General features: G+C 31.7%; 1 protein-coding gene and 1 pseudogene across 1 annotated transcript; one reads left to right on the top strand and one right to left on the bottom strand.

Annotated features, from left to right (window-relative positions):
- Nucleotides 1-8,028: 8,028 nt before the first annotated feature.
- On the bottom strand, nt 8,029-10,344 carry LOC107920328 (NADH dehydrogenase [ubiquinone] iron-sulfur protein 6, mitochondrial). Its single transcript, XM_016849984.2, has 3 exons — nt 9,815-10,344; nt 8,709-8,793; nt 8,029-8,363 (listed from the first exon to the last, which is right to left on the bottom strand). Exons 1-3 carry the CDS (start codon nt 9,929-9,931, stop codon nt 8,254-8,256), a joined length of 312 nt encoding a protein of 103 aa, XP_016705473.1. The 5' UTR covers nt 9,932-10,344; the 3' UTR covers nt 8,029-8,253.
- Nucleotides 10,345-13,103: 2,759 nt separating this feature from the next.
- LOC107920327 (UDP-glycosyltransferase 73C1-like) lies at nt 13,104-15,045 on the top strand (annotated as a pseudogene).
- The last annotated feature ends 4,702 nt before the right edge of the window (nt 15,046-19,747 follow it).

Genomic DNA, 19,747 nt, shown 5'->3' with positions numbered 1-19,747 from the left:
ATTTACCCCAACAATCAATGCTTTGTTTTGATTTTTTTTTTGGTAATTTGAATATCATTACACAAGTATATTTCGTATTTCATTTCATTATATGTGTGTTGTTGTTATTAGTTTTAAACTATATATTTTTATTTATTATATATTATTTTTAAATATATAATTATTAAATTTATGACGTTACAAATTAAAACATACATAAAACGTGGAACTATATAGCAAATTAAGACGTCAGGTTAGAAGGTGAAGTACATAAAACAAATTAATAATTAATAAATATAGCCAACTAAGAGGTAGGCTGATGGGTGGAAGCACATAAAACTAATTAATAATGAATAAATATAGTCAAGTTGGTAGGTGGAAGTACATAAAATAAATTAATAATTAATAAATATAGTAATAAGGAGAGTTGTAATATAATACATTAATGTTTTTATTTTCTAAAATATTTATTACTAGTCAATAATAATTAATTAAAATTTTATTCTCAAAGACAGTTCATTTTATCCAAAAGTATGACTCTAAAAAAATACTACTAAATTTGTTATTAAATTCATATAATTAAATTTATCATTTTTATTTCACAAATATATATAACTAACAATACCATATTACAACCTAAAATTAAATAAAGAAGATATAATTACATCTAATTAAATATTATAATTATTACAGTAAAAATTACTATAATAAATTTTAAAATATCAACTTAATAATATAATAAAAAATATTATTGTTGGTTAAAAAATTCCTCCAAACTTATTATTTTATATAAATTATAGATATCTATTATTTGCAGTCGTGACTCATCAATTCTTTCGTGGGCCAGGTCAAGTTAATTCCAAATAATCAATAAAAAATATAAATAAATTATTTAAATAATCTTTCATGTTTTAAATAAGGAGAATAACTTACATAATGATGATCCTAAAAATTAAGCTTTTTAGGCATCAATAAAATTTTGCAACATCATCAAATTTTAAATATATGAAATTATTGTTATACACTCATTCATAGAAAAAATATTTTATGGACCTTTCCCACAACATTATTCATGGTCCCTTTTTAATAATTTAATCACATTTCAACAATTTTTTTCATGTTATTGACACATAATTTTGGTAATTTTTTATCCTAAACGCTGAATATAAAATCAAAAATCCTAAATCTAAAACCTAGAACTCTAAACCTTAACCCATAACTCGTAAGCCTGAAGCCTTGAACTTGGGCCCATAACCCTAAATCATAAATATTAAATCTCAAATCCTAAACCTTGAGGTTTAAGGTTTAGGGTTTGAGTTCAAGATTTGGGATTCAAAGTTCGGGATTCAGAGTAAAATAATTACCAAAATTATATGTTAACGACATAAAAAAATTACACAAAAATTATTAATTTTTTTTAAAATTGGTTGCGTAAAAATAAAAAAATATTAACTTATGAAAAGAAGAACGAAATGATTAAGATTTGTAAAAGAAGAAAAAATGTTTGTTTATAATTTAAAAAATTAATTATTTTAAGTAATTTAATTAAAGTTAAATTAAGTTGGAGAAGATAGTATATATAGATGAGTGTATAATAATACTTTGTTATTTTTAAAATTTAATGATGTTGTACTTGTTGACACCATTTTTTTGGATGAAAAACGGGACCGACTTGGATTTTGAAAAAATGAAAACGAAAGTGGGAGTTGCCACCAATCTTTTTTGATAAGGTGTGATCGGACCACCTTGAAAAGTGGTTGTTTTTAATAAACAATTTAATTTTATTAAAACAACGATTTTGGTCCACGAAATTTAAAAAAATGGGTTCGGGAGTCGGTTACGTACGAGGAAGGATTAGCACCCTCGTAACGCCCAAAATTGGTACCTAGTTGATTAGTTAAATGTCTTAGTGTCGAAAATTGAAAACCTTGAAGAGATTTAAAATACGATCTTTTATTGAAATACGAAAAATATTTGAAAAGAAAAATGGCATACTTCACGTTGATTGAGAAAGAACATTGCATCCCGTAAGTTAGGACACAATGTCCTGAATTCCCGATGCGCGAATGAGTGCCAAAATTTATTTATTTTAAAAATATTTAGCTATCTCAGTTTTAAAAAAGGGATCATGCCAAGAAAGTTAGAACACGATCTTTTCTTAATTCTCGAGGTCGTTTAAAGCTTAGGTTTAAAAAAAGACTTGCGTATTTAGATTTATCGTGAAAATCGAAACCTAGTAAGTTAGGGTACAATCCTTGCGAATTTCAAAATACGAAATTTTGTTTTTTTAAAACCATATTAAATAAAATTAACTTAACATAAAATGGTAGGAATAAACACAATATTAACTTATATAACAAAATGATGATGATAATACAAGCACAAATAATATACGCAATAATCACAAAAAATAAAATACATAAAATAAAAGAGTCAAGTATATGAAATAATAAATAAATAAAATAATAATAAAAACTAAAATATTTCCTAAAAATAATAACGAACATATGAATAAATAAATGAATAAATATTGAATAGAACGATAATAACAATACAAATAATAAGAGATAAAATATTTATGTATGTATATCAATATATTTGAGTTATAAATTATAAAGTGAGTGAATGTATATACATATACATAAACGAATATGCATATCCACATATATATATCAATTATAAAGCTTAAAAAACATAAGTATGTATATATCTAAAATATGTAGGTATATATATATAAATCATATGAAAATAAATAAATAAAAAATATATGAATATGCGTATATGTTCACAAAAGTAAAAATATGTGTATACATATATAAGGTATAAAGCATAAATAATGTATTTCTAGGTAGGTGTATATATATAAATAAACTTAAAAAAGAAATATATGCGTACACATACTATAAAAATATGTATGTATATATGTATATAAATTATAACCGATATAAAAATGTAAGTATGTACATATATGAAAATTAAAAATATGTAAGTGTGTATATATATAAGTATGTATATATATAACAAAATCTAGAAAATATATAACAAAATCTAAAACGGTATAAATGGGTAAATAATAATTATAATAATAAATGCAATGATAATAATAATAATAATAATAATAATAATAATAATAATCTGATTAGTTTAATGATAATAATAATAATAATAAAACGGGACTAAATCGAAAACAAAACAAAATTCCAGGGGAGAAATCAAAAATAAAATGAAGCGAAAGATCAATCTGTAATGCGCACTGAAGGAGGGGGACCGATTAGGTAATTATTCCCAGCCTTATGCACGTCAGTCCATGCAGGACTAAAATGAAACAAAAAAAAAGTAAATTGAAAAGGGCCTGAACGCGGAAGGGCCAGGGTTGCAAATAACCCATCCGCACAAAAACACGCGGACTCTGGGTACCGCCGGGTCGGGTCGCGGGTCAGATCTTGGTTTAGATGCAAAACGGCGCCGTTTCATTTGGGTATTTAAACAATTTTTTTAAAAAAACATTTCAGCCCCATTCTTTAAAAAAAAAACTGAAAACTTTTCAGTTCTCTTTCACCCTCTTCCCCTTTCCGACCGTCGGGCTTCCAGGCCTTCGCCGCGCCGCCTCCATGGCCAGTGGTCGGAGTCGCGCGAGATGGGTTTTTTAACCCTGGCCTTCGGCACGCACAAAGGCGGTGCCTTTTTAAGCCAGGAGGCCGCAAACAGGGGGCTCGAATCTTCCTCCAGGTCCAGATCCGACGCCGAAGAGAGGCCACCGACGGCGCAAACCGATTCAGGTGAGACCCTCTTTTCAACTCCTTTATTTATTTAGTTTTCTTTAAAAATGTTTTCAAAAAGAAATAAAAATAATAAAAATAAATAGATAAATAAATAAACAAATAAATATTTAAATAAAAAAAGCAAGAACAACAACCTTTTCTTTTATTTCTATTTGTAACAAAGGATCCCCCTATTACAGCAAATTCGGCTTTTTGCCGAAAGAAAAGAAGAGAAAAAGAAAAAGAAAAATCCCCCCATACAATCTGCAACACATTCGGCTTTATAGCCGAAAGAAAATAAAAGAAAAGATTAAAGAAAATCTCCTTGCTACTGTTGTTGTTGTCTCTCTTTATTGTTTGCAGGTGTAGGGCGGTGGAGGAGACGTGACACGGACGGGGTAGGTGCGCCATTTGCGTTGACGGCGGCAGAAGTCAGAAGACCCTAGCATGCGGCGCTGATGGAGGGGCTAGGGTTCTGAAACCCTAGTCTCTGTTGGGTTTAGGCCTTAATGTTTTTGTTTTGCTGGTATAGGGCCCGGGTAAATTTGGGCTGTACAGTACTATTTTATTGATGCCTAACAACTATACTTTTTAGGATATCTTAATATAACTTATTCTCTTAATTAAGTTATATTCTTTTATTTAAAATAAAAAAATAAAAAATTTACTGATATTAATATTTTAACCTATATTGCTCTATAAAATTATGAATATAAAAAACAAATAGAATATTTTCTTATACTTTATTATATTATTTTTAAATATAGTGCAAATAGTAGACCAAGAAAGAAGCTAACAACATTTTGTTTTGTGGTTACTTGAATTTATATACTATTCATGGGGTCCACTGTTTCATTTTCTTTCTTGAATTGTCCACTCATTATTCACTCACCCACCCCTTCAACCGCATTTTTCATTTGAGTTCCAAAATGGTCTTTTTGAAATTTATAACCAACTTCTCTTTTAATAAGGAAATAAAACATATTTCCCTTTTCTTTTCCTCCAAATATATTATTTCTCATATTTTTTCATAACAATACATTAAAAAAGGTTTTTTTTATAAAAACACCCTAAAATTTTGATTAATTACAAAACAATCCACTTTTTTATTATGTACGTAAATTACCTAAATTGAATAGTGAAAGTTAGTGGAGTCAAAGAGATTGGCGCCACCAACATGCTACATTAGCCATTACAATAAAAAATCAATTATTTTGATGAAATCATAGAGAACGACGCCACTTGTATAAACATCAGGAAAATATTGATATTTCTCAATAATTGGAGGGTTAAAAAATAAATAATGGTGGTGGAGTCATTGAAAATGGCGCCACCACTTTAATGTGGTAGGGTTTTTATTTATTTATTTAAAAATAAAAAATAATATTTTATTTAGTGGAGTTATAAAAAATGGTGCCACTGGTGTAATGTGTCAATTTTTTTTAAATGAGTTTTTTTTTTAATTTAAATTTAAATTTGATATTTTATTTAGTGGAGTCATATAGAATGATGAAACCAGTGTCAAATTTTTTTTTATTTTTAGTGTAAAAGTGAAATTATTATTTTATTAGGTGATACCATAGAGAATGGCGCCACCACCTTCCACAATTTTTTCACAGTTTCTTTTTAAATAGTTTTTTAATAAAAAAATTTTAAAAATTTTGACAGTGCCATTGAGATTGGCGTGACCGCCATACAAATGAATTTTTTTTTGTGGAATCATTCTCTTTGACATAATCACATGGGTGGTGCTACATATATGGGTCTTGTTAGCATTCTTGTAACAGTTGAACTGGAAAAGAAGAAAAGAGAAAAATTATTGTTTTTAGTAGGAGAGCTCAGAAATTGTGGTGAAGATGAAAAACTTCGAAAATGGGCTTTTATTGTTACTAAACCCTATTTTTAATGTTATTAATTATTATAATTTCAAAAATTATTAAAATATTATTTACTTTTTAAACATAAAATAATATTTACTTAAACTAATGGATCCACTGATCGGAGTAAAACTTAATTGGTTTCACTCTTCTGTAATTTTTTATATGATTAATAATTTAACAATCCAATTGTCATATTCTACGCTTCATTCATGTAAATTATGCATGTCAAGTTTGGCATAAATTAAATATTTCTAACTATTCATTTTATGTAAAAAAAAAACTCAACCATTAAATATATATTAATATAAACAATATTTTTTATCAATATGATAGAGATGTCAATTGATTCAAAAATTTATATGCATGACAAGTACAAATGTATTGATAAATTCAAAGGTTGTATTGTTAAAGTATTAATTGTATAAAAAAAATTATGGAATGGTGTAAAACCACAAGTTTTATATCGGTGTAAATAGATCCCTCCCCCCATATAAATAAATTGTTTTTTTAATTTAAGGATAAAATTGTCATTTTAACATATTCCTTATCTATTCTACAATGTTATTAAGCATAATGACAAATTTAACCCTCAATGTTTATATTTTTTATCACTTTGACCCTTATTCTTTTTTTTTAGTTAGATTTGACCCTTAACCTTTAAAAAAAAGTCAAATTGCATTTTTTAAGGGAAATTATAACAAACTTTAATTTTTAATGTTATTGGCTTGACAACTTGCATGACAGTTCATGTACACATCATGCTAACATAACATCATTTTTCTTATATGTCACATCAACAAATAATTTAAAAATTATAAAATTAATATTAAAATGTATAAAAGTTCCATAAAAAATTTTTTAAAATGGTGCAATCTATGTTTAAAATTTTAAAATTTTAGTTAGTATTTTTGTTAAAAAAAATAATTTCGACTCTTTTCAAAATGTTGATAGTCAAATTTGATTCTTTTTAAAAAGTTGAAGGCCAAATTTAGCTAAATAAAAAGAATAAGAGTCAAATTGATAAAAGATGTAAACATTAAGAGTTAAATTTGACATTATGCCATATTAGTTTACTCAACCAAATAAAGTAATGTTTTTACATGTTTATTTCATTCCATCAAACCAAACTATAGTTATAGTTATTACATCCCGTAACACTTTTATTTCATTCCTACAAAATAAATTCCACTATAACTCTATTTTATTTCAGCGAACCAAATTTTAATCCAACAGAATAAATTCCTCTATAGTTCTATATTATTCGCTATATAGTAAGTGTTAGATTAAATTTACATTTCCAATCAATTGTGTTTATATATATACATATATATATTTATATACACTACAAAAAAGTAGAAAAATACACTATTTGAACCTAAAGATAATTCCCTTTGCCCGGGGAAGGTGTACGCTTCAAACTGCTAAAGCTGTACCTAGACAAGTACATAGCTCAGGGCTCAGGCTGTGTCGAGAAAACCTGGCGTGCTTCTGAATATTTTCAAAAAGCAGTAGCACACAGTGATGATATCTTAAGAAAAGCCGCAGCTAAAACTAAAGGATTTTGGGGAAGGGAAATAGCCAAACTTGTGGTTAGGGTTGAAGGTGTTTATGGGAGTGAGAAATGTGTGCTTGACCCCACCCTATTTCGTGAAGTGGTGGATTATAAGGTTGCAGAACATCAAAAGAGAAGAAAACTGGCTGCTGTCGATAGAGGTCCAAATCGTGTGATCCAATTAATAGTCACTATTTTCAAGTTGGTATTGGCATACCAGGGAAGAGTCTTAGCACTTTCCTACTGAGCTTTAACATATTCGATGCTGAAGTTGGTCGTAGGTTTATTATTTGTTTAAATTGTTTCTGAACTGAGAGGGGTCGATGGAGTTAGCTGACCCTAGCAGAATGCAATTCCAATGCAACATGAAATGAGCTTTCAGAAACCCAATGCCTGCCTTGATTTAGGTTCTAACTACTTAGCGGGTCTTTGTTTTATAAGCTTAGGACAAAATTTGTATCAACAATTCAATCCTAGTGCTAGTAAAATTGAGTTTACTTGTGTTAAATATTGCCAAGTCTAGCAAAACTCTGAGCTACACCGATAGTCATCAGTTTCTACCAATGAACTTAAAGGGGCGTGGTGTAGTATCCTGGATGGGAGGAAACTCTTTTTTATAGTTTTCATTTCTTTAATGTACAATTAACCTTCTTAACAACATTATCAGTATAACTTGAAAGTAAATTCCCAAAATATCAAGCATGCATGCGCTCTCTTGTACTTGTCAGATGAACAATATAGGTATAGTCTTCACATGAAAATGTGAAAGGGCTTTCATGTCTCCTCGATCTCACTATGATTAATGATAAGAAGTAAGAAAATAAATCAAGCTAGGAAATATATGATATTAACTCAATTATGCAAATGGAGGATTAGACCATAGGTGTTCAAATTTACTTTCGAAATATCTTCTCAAATGAGAACTTCAAACACTTATTATGTGTAAAAGAAAAAAAAAACATCACACTAAAATGGGTTCATCAAATTTGTTACCAACAAGCTGAAACAGAGGAAAGTGCCCCATGGGTACAGCAAAATAACAATTGTCCCAACAGCCTGAGAAGAACATAACAAGTAGTTTCTAGTGATGGTGCTCTTGAACGTAGCGTAGGCCGCAATACTTGCATACAGCAGGCTCTTTCAAGTCAAGGCATATGAATTCAATTGGGTGTCCCAAAGCAGGATTATTATCTAAAACCAAATACCAACAAAGACCAGGAAAACTTGTGTATCAGCTAAAAGATTCATGCAACATTATGTAGGGTTCATGATCTTATGTGTTTATTTATGCCTTGGATTTTTCTTAGTTTTACCTGTCAGTGAGCAAAGTTTAGACGAGTTAAAATTAAATATTTATCTTTAGAGAATAACAAAATAGATGACTTCACTTGATTTGAAACTACATTTCAGTAACACATCTTAGCCATTTGCTCTTTTATAAAATATGACTTTAGGTTACCTATTGTGCCAGTACATAATTTAACTACTAATAAGCTTGTTCCCCGAGTACGAAGGAAAATAGGGGTCAGGACTAACCTCCTTCACAAGCTACAATCCGGCCTTCAACCTTGATCGGAGGGACTTCATTGATCAACTCCATAGGAGATTTCTTGCTTGAATCCTGCAAATTTGGAAAAAGAAAACAACAAAATAAAATAAATAAGAAAGCTTAATTTCTTCATTTCATTGCCCTCTTGTATTTTGGGAGGCAAAGGCCAATCGATTAATGATCATTTTATGCATGATCAGAAACATACTATACTAAGTTATTGGACTGGACTTTACCCTAACATTAACCATTTTTCTTAAGCACTTATAGGCATGACAAATTAACGAAAGTTACAAGGTAACAATGTTGAGACACACCTATTCTTACGCCAAATCCATGTCTATGAACCAAGGTATTCACGCATATGATTAATGTAAAAAGCAGAATAATCAAGGCTATTTAACACTTTAAAGCTTTCTCCAAAATCTAAGTACTAAATTAGTGAGAAACAAAGATTCCATATATAAAACCAGAAAACATCTGCAGAATATTCTACTTTGTTCATAAACAAAAAATAATCAACGCTTAAAAGTCACTTCATGTGCTTCAAAACGTATGTAACTATAATCTGCCAGCATCTTCAATAATTCAAATTACCCAGCAGGATGTAGAACACTTAACAAACAACCACAAGTAGACTAGAAAAATTAAAAATTTTCAAAAGGGCTTCAAGCCTTCAGCGTACTCAATTTACAGAGTTAAGCACCAAAACAATAAAAATACAAGGAAATTGCTGGATAAATAACTAGATAATCCGTCAAAGACAATAATTTCCAATTTTTAGTAAAACTTTCTTTTAAGAAAGTAAAATTACTTATTTTTCTTTTCAGATAGCTAAAATTTATGCTTGTCAGCTAAAATCAACGAAATCAAACATATTATTACGTCAAGAACCTGATAACGGAATTCAGATTTAGATTCTACAAGAATGTTAAAAAACCAGAATGAAATATCAATTAAAGTTCCTATATTCATTTTTTTTTATAATAGTTTCAAGTAAAGCCCATAAAGGCCTAAAGCATAACCCCAATCTTCCATAAATTTCAGCAGAAAATGGATGAAAAAAAAAGAGTGAAAATCTGCGATTAAGTACCTGCATCCATTTCGCAGTGTGATTACTGATTTGGCTGCTAACAAGGCTGAAATTACGAGTAGTAGATCCCAAATACGATGACCTGATTAGGGTTTTCAGAACACCCGAATACGCCATTTTTTTTTTTAAAAAAAAAGGGGAAACTTTCTTCTTTTCTTTTTCCTGGGTAATGAAATTCGAAGCTCCGGGGAGGGGTGGGGGTTGGTTGGAGATTCGAAAGAGCTAAAATATTGGTTAAAGGGCCTTCAAACGAAGATTGTTGGGCTCGGTCTTTGTGGATAGATGCTAAGCCCATTCTAAACATCAAATTAGCAAAATGAAAACAAAGCACAGTTTATATTTCCTAATTATATTTCAAAAGATATTATATCAACTTGTGTGTGACTCCATTGTAAATGTATTTATTGATGCATGATATCAACGAAGATGGAGAGGGGGTTAGTGTCAAGGAAGCCCGATTCGCTCTTGTTGGGGCCGAGAGTTGGAAAAGTAAGGAGGCTAGGCGAAGGTGGTTAATAACTTAGCATATTACAGTTTTGAGAGATGCTAGGACTATTTATAGAACTGATGGTTCCCATATGGTCTCTTATTGAGGAGAGTGTACCTATTTGCAGCGGGTGGCCTACCAAAGGGTCCAACTAATTGGCTAAGGGCAGATGGTCCTTCTCATGGATGATACAAAGTATGTGGGTAGTCGATCATTGAGTGACCATCTAGACGGTATAAGATTGAGGGTCGTTTATAGGTGTCTCTCCAGTTGCTTCTCATATTTCCATGTGTCCCATTCGAGGTAGGATTTAAGAATTAAATGTAAGTTTGTGTTTGATGTAAGAAGACTATATTTTTTTATTTTTATTACATATTCAAGTTGTTTATATAGCAAGTATGCATGTTAAATATAAATTGTTGACTAGAGTGACAAAATGACTTGATTGATATAAGATTAATACTTTGAAATCTATTATCTATCTAACTTATAAAATTTGAAAGTTTCATAGAAAGGATCCCCATGTCACTTTATTTGTTTTTAGGGTTAAATATTAAAATTATACATAAAATTTAATTCAAAATGCAATTTGATGTATGAATTTTGGTTTGGAAAGATTATACGAATTGAATTTTGATTTTGATTCAATCATACGTATTTTTAAAAAATATATATATTAATTTATTTTTATATTGGATAAATATATTTATTTTTGCATGCAATATTTATACATAAAATGATATTACATCGATAATGATGTTATGATTTATGAAAATTGAATCAAATTAATATTTTATATATAAAATTATAAAAAATTAAAATTTATGTATATAATTACAAATTTGGTCTTTAGATATGATTTTGAACTTTATCTTCTTCCTTTTTCATTTTTATTAAAAGTTTTCTCAATTAATAAACTATTGACGAGTTTTAAGGTGGGATTTTTAAAATAAGCTATTCATGAGACCTAATAATGTAAAAATTAATGTTATTTGAATTAAATTAAATAAAACTTAATGTTATTTAAATTGGGTTTAGATAAAAAATCTTACCCAAATTATTACTCAATCACATAAAACATTACTCTTTTACGCAAATTATTAGAAGTGTTTAATATTTTGTGTAAATTACAAAATACAGAAAAAGTGGGGATCTCTGAGGAGGCAGTGGCCATGAGTCCTTGGGAAATTCGTTTCGAGAAGACAACTTGACTGCTCTAGCCGACACTCACATTAACAGATTTTAATTCCTGGTAAGAACTTGGAGAATACAAGGGAAAAGTTCAAAGATGGGTTGCAATCCAAAGATGCCATTGCAATTGAGCCCAATAAGGGGATGGAAGGAGACTCTAGAATGGACAATGTAAATGTGGGCCTTAACTTTTTGAAGGCCCATCTGGTGAGTTACGGATCTGGATAATGACTGTTCAGTGGGTCATGAGCATGATGGCTTGGATGAGGCTCTATTGTCAGCCATAACCGAAACTAAGGTGAGGAAGATTCGGTCAACAACTGGGTATTTGTGAGGCCAAGATAATTACAAAGAGAGGAAGAGGGAGACCGCTTAAGAATAAGAAGAAAGGGTCTGGGAAGTGGCCAAAACAATCCAAAGTGGTGAACGACTCGCTCTCCGACTCAGATTTCATCGATCGAAGGAGAGTCATCCGTAAAGAAGCTGAGGAAGCTTGGGAAATGGGAAAAATCTTGGGCCTGAGGGCTAGCTGCAGCGATGAGGTCGTTATTTCAGAATTCATAAGGCTAGAAGAAGCGAGGGACTTGTAGAGTAAGGGATTTTGGTAAACTCTTGGGGCTTCAAGTAAGGGGAATTGAAGAAGAGGTTGTGAGAGAGTTGTTTTGCTATTGCAGACAGGCCAGCCTTGATGTAGGACGTTGGGGGAACTTGAAGGTTCGGGTTTGAAAGAGGTGTCGTGCATTGTTCTTTAATGGAAGGGTCGATCAAAATTTTGATTGTGTACTGGTCAAAATTTTTGTCCTTGTGAGATTGAGAAGCAAAAAGGTATTTGATTTATGTTGTGAATATGAATGTCAGCGTTGGTATCATGTTGTGCTTTGGGGTGAAGACTTTTTTTTCTTCTTCTTCTTATTTGATGAGCCGAACAGTTTTAATGGTTTTACCAACGAATGGAAATTGACTTGCAGTGGTTGACTCTCATTAAGGGTCTTTTTAGCAGAGATATTATATATTCTCCTCCGATTATGTGTTGAAGTCCTCTCGACTGATATGTTTTTATGCCAATGAAGTTGTATATGGAAGGGTCAGCCTTTGAAGCTTTAGAGAGAGTGATGACAGAATTGCACCAAAATGTTGCTACACCTTTTATGTGAGGCGTTTATTGGGAATCTGTGGTGATTTTGGCTATGATGCTTTTTCTGTTTGAGGCGAGGACTGATCCTATTTTTGGTTTATTCATGCTTGAAGTGCTTGTTTTCCTTATTTTGAGGCGAAGATGGTATTGAAATTGATTAGGAACTTGATGATTTTTTTAAATGAGAATCAGCCTTGGAAGTGATGGTGATATCTAGCTTAGTTGAGGCTTTGGCGTCTCAGTATTATTTGTTGCTTAATTTTCGTAGCTTAGTGTTTCTACGGTGTTTTTTTTAGGCAATCTTCTGTAGCTTTGAAATTTCTAATTTATTAATAATATTATTAATTTACTGAGAAAAAGAAACATGACTCAATTACACAAATACACAAATTGAATAATGTTTTATATAAGATTAATTACACAATATTAAAATTTCCATCAAAGTTGATTTTGTGTAGGACATTTGATGACTACTTACAAATCAATATGCCAGTCTTGGTCTGCCACGTTCCCTATTTTTCATACGAAATTAGCCACCCAGCACTTCACTTACAAATAAGAAAAAGCCTCATTCACTTTTTCTACATAAATAGACAAAAATGCTTATGTATGCCCTTATGTCACCTGCTCAATCCTTTCTTTGCTTGCCTTTTTCTTTTCTTTTTTACATACAATATAAATAAATCAAAATATCTTAAACATCAAAATTTATATCAGTATATAAAATCAGATTTATGGTTTAGTTTTTGACAGTTTCGATGGCGACTCCTACTCAAGAGGAGCAGCAGCTTCACTTTGTGGTGTTTCCCTTCATGTCTCAAGGCCATATGACCCCTATGATTGACATTGCTAGATTGCTGGCACAGCGAGGCGTGATCGTAACCATCATTACAACGCCTCAAAACGCAGCTAGGTTCAAGGCAACCCTCGATCGTGCCGTGGAATCGGGGCTCTTCATCCGTCTACTTGAGTTACAGTTTCCATGTGCTGAATTTGGATTGCCAGAAGGGTGCGAGAGCTTCGATATGCTGCCTTCCTTTAGCTTAGCCTTGAATTTCTACCAAGCTGCCGACGCGCTTGAAACGCCAGTTAAAAAACTGTTCCCTGAGCTAACGCCAAGCCCCACCTGTATCCTTTCTGATGTGTTGTTTCCGTTCACCCTCGACATTGCCAACCAGTTTCAGATTCCAAGGATCGTGTTCCATGGAGTTTGTTGCTTTCGTCTTGTTTGTCTCCATAATTTACGCATCTCCAACGTTCTTGACCACGTTTCCTCAGAGACGGAGTACTTCGTCGTGCCTAACATGCCCCACAAAGTTGAGTTCACTAAATGCCAGATCACACAAGTTATGGCTGAAAACCTCAAACAATTTTCGGAGGAACGGAAGAAGGCGGATCTTGAGTCTTACGGTGTCATCGTAAACTCTTTCGAAGAGATGGAGCCTGAATATGTTAAGGAATACAAGAAGACAAGGGAGGACAAAGTATGGTGCATTGGTCCGGTTTCTCTATGTAACAAGGATGCCATGGATAAAGCTCAGAGAGGCAACAAGGCCCCGGTTGATGAACAACAGCTCTTGGGATGGCTTGATTCTCAAAAACCAGGTACCGTAATCTATGCCTGTCTGGGAAGCATATCGAACTTGACGCCCTCACAATTGATACAACTCGGTTTAGGCCTGGAGGCGTCGAATAGGCCGTTTATTTGGGTTGTAAGAGGAAGTGATGCATCGAATGATGTAGACACCTGGATTTCAGAGGATGGTTTCGAGGAAAGAACGAAAGGAAGAGCGCTTGTAATCCGGGGTTGGGCACCGCAAGTACTAATACTGTCGCATCAGGCCATCGGAGGGTTCTTAACTCATTGCGGTTGGAACTCAACAATCGAAGGCATCTCTGCCGGTGTTCCATTGATAACTTGGCCGCTTTTTGCAGATCAGTTTGCCAATGAGAAACTGGCTGTACAAATAGTTGAAATCGGAGTGAGGGTGGAGTAGAGGAGCCAATGAGGTGGGGAGAAGAAGAGAAAATTGGAGTATTAGTGAAGAAAGAAGATGTTAAAGCGGCTATTGAAAAGCTGATGGATGAAGGAGAGGAAGGAGAAGAGAGAAGAAAAAGAGCTAAGAGACTTGGAGAGATGGCAAATAAGGCTGTTGAGATAGGGGGATCTTCTCACCTCCACATTTCAGGGTTAATCCAAGATATCAGGCAAAGGGCTAATGAGAGGAAGCAACTTAGCACCTGAAATGAAGCGGCAACCTCATATCTCCATAGTCCAAAAGAGCTTGGGGAGTTACGTCATGGTCACTTATATGAATCCCTATGTATGCTTTACCTGAGAAATATAATTGTACAATGCAAATGGCCCAACCTCAAGAAAATTGAACGGAATACAAATCACAGTATGAACTTCATCCACCATGTGAACTTCCTCCCTATAAGACAACTTAAAAAGCAACACCACCACCATGTGAACTTCATAGTATCACTTATATCAACTTCCCCATAAGTGCATAATTTATCTATTTATTTATAATATTTCTCCCATTGAATTATACTATTTATATTGTTAATTATATTATTTATATTTTATTTGTTATTGATTTATGGAATAATTAGAGAAGAAGAGCTTAAATTTTATTTTTGAAGTTTTTACGGTTTGGACTTTCAACACAGTGCGGTTTTAGTGTTTTGGCTATAATTTGAGCTACAAACCTCCATTTTGGGTCCATATTTTGATTCGAAAGGAATTATAAGATCTAGCTAAAGTTATTTTATGGATTGAAGCTAAAAAATGTCAGGAAGACGTCTTTTTGACATCTACGAGCTATATATCCCCTTTTATTTCTGGTCATTGAGTAAAAGAAATTTTGATGAATAACTAATTCTTTCTTTCAATTATTCTTTTCTAGTCTATTAATAACAAAACGGATTCTTCCAATGTATAAAATAAAAATTTCAATGGCTTTTGCTACTCTAACCGTCCCGACCATGATTTTTCCTTTTTTCTAGGCATTTCATTTCGCCTTGAAATAAGAAATTGTAGTGATGAAAACGGCCTGAAAGTTTAATGCAAAAATTTCCAAAATATCTTGAAAAAAAATTTGCTTTATTAAATTAATGGGACTTTTGTATTTTTTCCATTATATTATTTTTGCCCTATAAATAAACATTATTAGGTTAAGATAGAGAGACCAGACATAGCCACCTTTGTTTTATTTTGTTTTTGCATTTTATTTTCTTTCTAAGTTTCTAAAGCCTCTTTTTTAGTCGAAGGTTAATCGAAGTTTGATTTCATAAATTCATGAGATTTATTTATGCTTTTGTTCTTCTTTGTTCTTTGGTATTCGTGCATCTTCTGTTTTAATTACAATTGCTTAGGTTTGATAAATATTCAACTGATATTTGATAGCGTAGAATAGTTGTTTTGTCAATTAGAATAATTAAATCTATATTTGTTTAATTCATTTTAATACTAGTAAAAAATTGCATAACTCGTTTATGTGGTAGTTTACGTTTATGCGGTGTGGATGTGTGATCTAGCTTTTATTAACCCCATTGAGGTGAGTTTGTTGGTTAGAATTAGGTCTCTCTTGTTCTTAATGTTGCCGGTAAGTTAATCTTGAGTGTTGAGTTACAAGCTTATTTATCAATTAGACAAGTAATTTCAAACGAGCTATCTCTTGGTTACTAAACATGTAAGGAGAGATTTATTGCTCAGTGCTAAGTCGACAACTAGAACTAATTTATTAAAGGCATTTAAGACACCCTTGCGTCGATGATCAAATCTACGAATCAAACGAAGATTTTACCTTTGGTTAGAGTTTATTCTCATTGATTTTATTTTCCTTTATTTTATGATCTCTTTTTTACTTTGTTTTAATTTTAAACCCCCTTTTAATTTTCTTTTTATCAAAGAAATAAAATAACCACTGGTCTTTGCGATAAAATCCTACTTGATGCTATCTACTAATTTATATTTTTCAAATAAGTTTTATTTTTGTAGGTCTTGATAACCTAAAAAAATTTGGCGCCGTTGTTAGGGGTTGATGTCAATAATTTTATTTCCTTTTTATTTCTCGTTTTACTTTAACTTTATTTTAGTTTTAGTTTTAGTTCTTTTTCTTCAATTTAGTTTTTATTTCTCTTTATGTCTCGAGATTTTTGTACAGGTAAACTCGTTTACGATCCAAAGATTGAGAGAACACCAAGAAGGATAAGAAAGGGAAACAAGAATTAAGCGAAACCCATTGTTTGTTGCTACTGAATTAGATATTGATAATAAGTCATTTTTACCATCTAACGAAACTGTTATCATTGAAATCAAGAAGTTATGAATAATAGAACTTTAAGAGAATTAACTGCATCGATAGCAAATCAACAACCACTCTACATTCAATATCTTGAACTTGAGGTACCTTTTGAACTGAAATCTGATTTAATTTACTTAATTCCTACTTTTCATGGTTTTCAGAACGAAGATCCTTATAAACATTTAAAAGAGTTCCATTTGGTTTGTTCCATTCTAAGATCGCAAGGCGTAATTAAAGAGCAAATCAAGTTGGAATTTTTCCTTTTTCACTAGCGGATAAAGCAAATGATTAACTCTATTATTTACCTTCCGGAATTGTTTACACGTGGAAGAGAAGGTAATATAATTTTTTTCATGCTTCACGTGCTACTTCTATCAGGAAAGAGATTTGCAGAATCAAACAAAAAGACATGGAAAACCTTTATGAATATCAGCGATTTAAACAATTGTGTGTAAGTTGCCCACAACATGGAATTTCTAAACAATTGCTTATCCATTATTTCTATGAAGGACTTCTATCGATGGAGCAAAAGATGATGGATGATGGATGGAAGCTACAAGCGGTGGTGCTTTAGTGAACAAAACTCCTTACGAGGCTTGAGAACTAATTTCAGTCATGGCTACTATTTGGAACAATTTGGTTTCTGACAGGATGTATTATAACACCCTTAACCTATCTCCGTCATTGGATTAGGGTTACGAAACATTACCGTACAATAGGAAATATTTAAACATTCAATAATTTAAATCATATCATAAATCATTCATACACATGCATATTGACCCTAAATTGAGCCTTCGAGGCCTTAAAAATAGCCTAGAAGCAAATCGAACCAATTTGAAATAATTTGGAAAGTTTAAGAAAAAGTTACAAAATTTGCAAAACAGGGGTCACACGGCTGTGTGCCTCACACGGCTGAGTCACACGCTCGTGTCTCAGGTTGTGTAGACCCAAAATGAATATTAAACAACAAGTTTTCCAATTCAAGCTTACTTGGACTCTAAGTAATCCATGTGCCAACCAAAAGACCTATTCAAAGTGACATTAAATAAGCTGAAAACATGTTAAAACAACCATCTTAAGTGCCTAACCAATGTATCCTCATTGATACCACAAGAATATACAATTATACATCAAAATGAATAATCAATCACAACTTATCAATTCACAAGTTTAACACCTAATCAATGTGCCTATCATAAGCACCTTAAACACAACATTCCATTAACACATACCATATTTTTTTCTGTATTAAGACATCTTACCTCATACACATGTATCATATAAGTTAACTCTTTACACTTAAAATCATACTTAACATTTTACAATGACTTACAAGCCTATTACATGCCATATAATCCAAAATGAACGTTCCAAAAACTACCAAAATTTATGGATAGTGTGACTTGAGTGTCGATTTGACCGTCCAACCTTCAAAGTATCTACAAGAACAAAGAATAACACAAGTAAGCTCATTGAAGCTTAGTAAGTTCGATGTATTAAAACGATAAATCTTACTAAAATAAATACAACAAATCAAATAATAATATAACAATATGTGTTCATTGTCATCCACAATCTCAACCGGTGAATCGTAAAATTTAATTCAAAACGTAAATATATGACAAATCCATCAAAATCACTAAGCAAGTTACCTTATCGAGATTTACAATATGATAAACGACTTACGGATAAGAGTACATCGATAATCCAACCAAAACACACAAGATGCTCGTAAGAGCTAATCCATCCGAAACAAACTAGATGTTCATAAGAGCTAATACATTTGAAACACACTAATGGCTCCAAAAAGCTAGTCCAATCGAAAACACACCATAATAGATAGTATAACACGAGGGTTTGCAACAAATACTGAATCTCAATCCCCCATAACACACCATATCTCGATTGTACTCTACCTCGCATTCAATTCAGTCTAAATATTCAAATTTAATAACAATCCTCAAATAACCTTACATTATCTATAATCAAATATATATATCTACTATACCATTTCATATCATCCAACATTTCATATAGATACTAAACTTTAAATCGTACGAACTTACCTGGACTGAATTGTAGTAGTTGTAGAAGTTTAGGGACTATTCCATAATTTTTCCTTTTTCATAAGTATCAACTGAATCTTGATACGCACAAGGATGAAGAAACCAAAGCTTGAAGTTCTCCCAAATGGTGGTTTTGACAAGGTTGAAGAAAAATGAATAGGAAATTTCTAACTTTTCAATTTGTTTTGTTTAATTTTGATTTCTTTACTATTATGCCGTTAACATGTAATATTCTATCATTTTTAATTCTAATTATCGTCCCACACATTAATTATGGCTTAATTACTACATAGATCCTCCCTCAATTACTAATTGAGTCATTTGATAGCATAAATGCGTTAATTAGCAAGTTTTGCACTTTTTATAATTTAGTCATTTTTCTTAAATTAGCTATCTAAACAATAAAATTTCCTAATAAAATTTTGCTATGACTTTAATGACTCCATCAATATTATATAAATAATATTTATGAGTTGACTCGACTAAAATTTGTGGTCCCGAATCACTGTTTCGTCACCACTGAAAAATGGGTTGTTACATATACTATGAAGAGTGAATGAGGTAAATTCTTCTACTCTTGAACAACAAGATGATAGACTAAACTACTATGGTTGAACAGATGGCACTAGAAGGGGCCCAACAAGCCAAAGCATGTGACATTTATGCTAATTATGGCCACCTAACCGATTCGCGCCTTATACTTTTTAAGGATACAAACGAGGATGGTAATATAGTTGA

This window comes from Gossypium hirsutum, chromosome D13, assembly GCF_007990345.1.
Source record: "Gossypium hirsutum isolate 1008001.06 chromosome D13, Gossypium_hirsutum_v2.1, whole genome shotgun sequence".
Classification (NCBI taxonomy): domain Eukaryota; kingdom Viridiplantae; phylum Streptophyta; class Magnoliopsida; order Malvales; family Malvaceae; genus Gossypium; species Gossypium hirsutum.
Note: the sequence above shows the minus strand (reverse complement) of the source record. Positions and strands in the feature narration are given on the sequence as shown.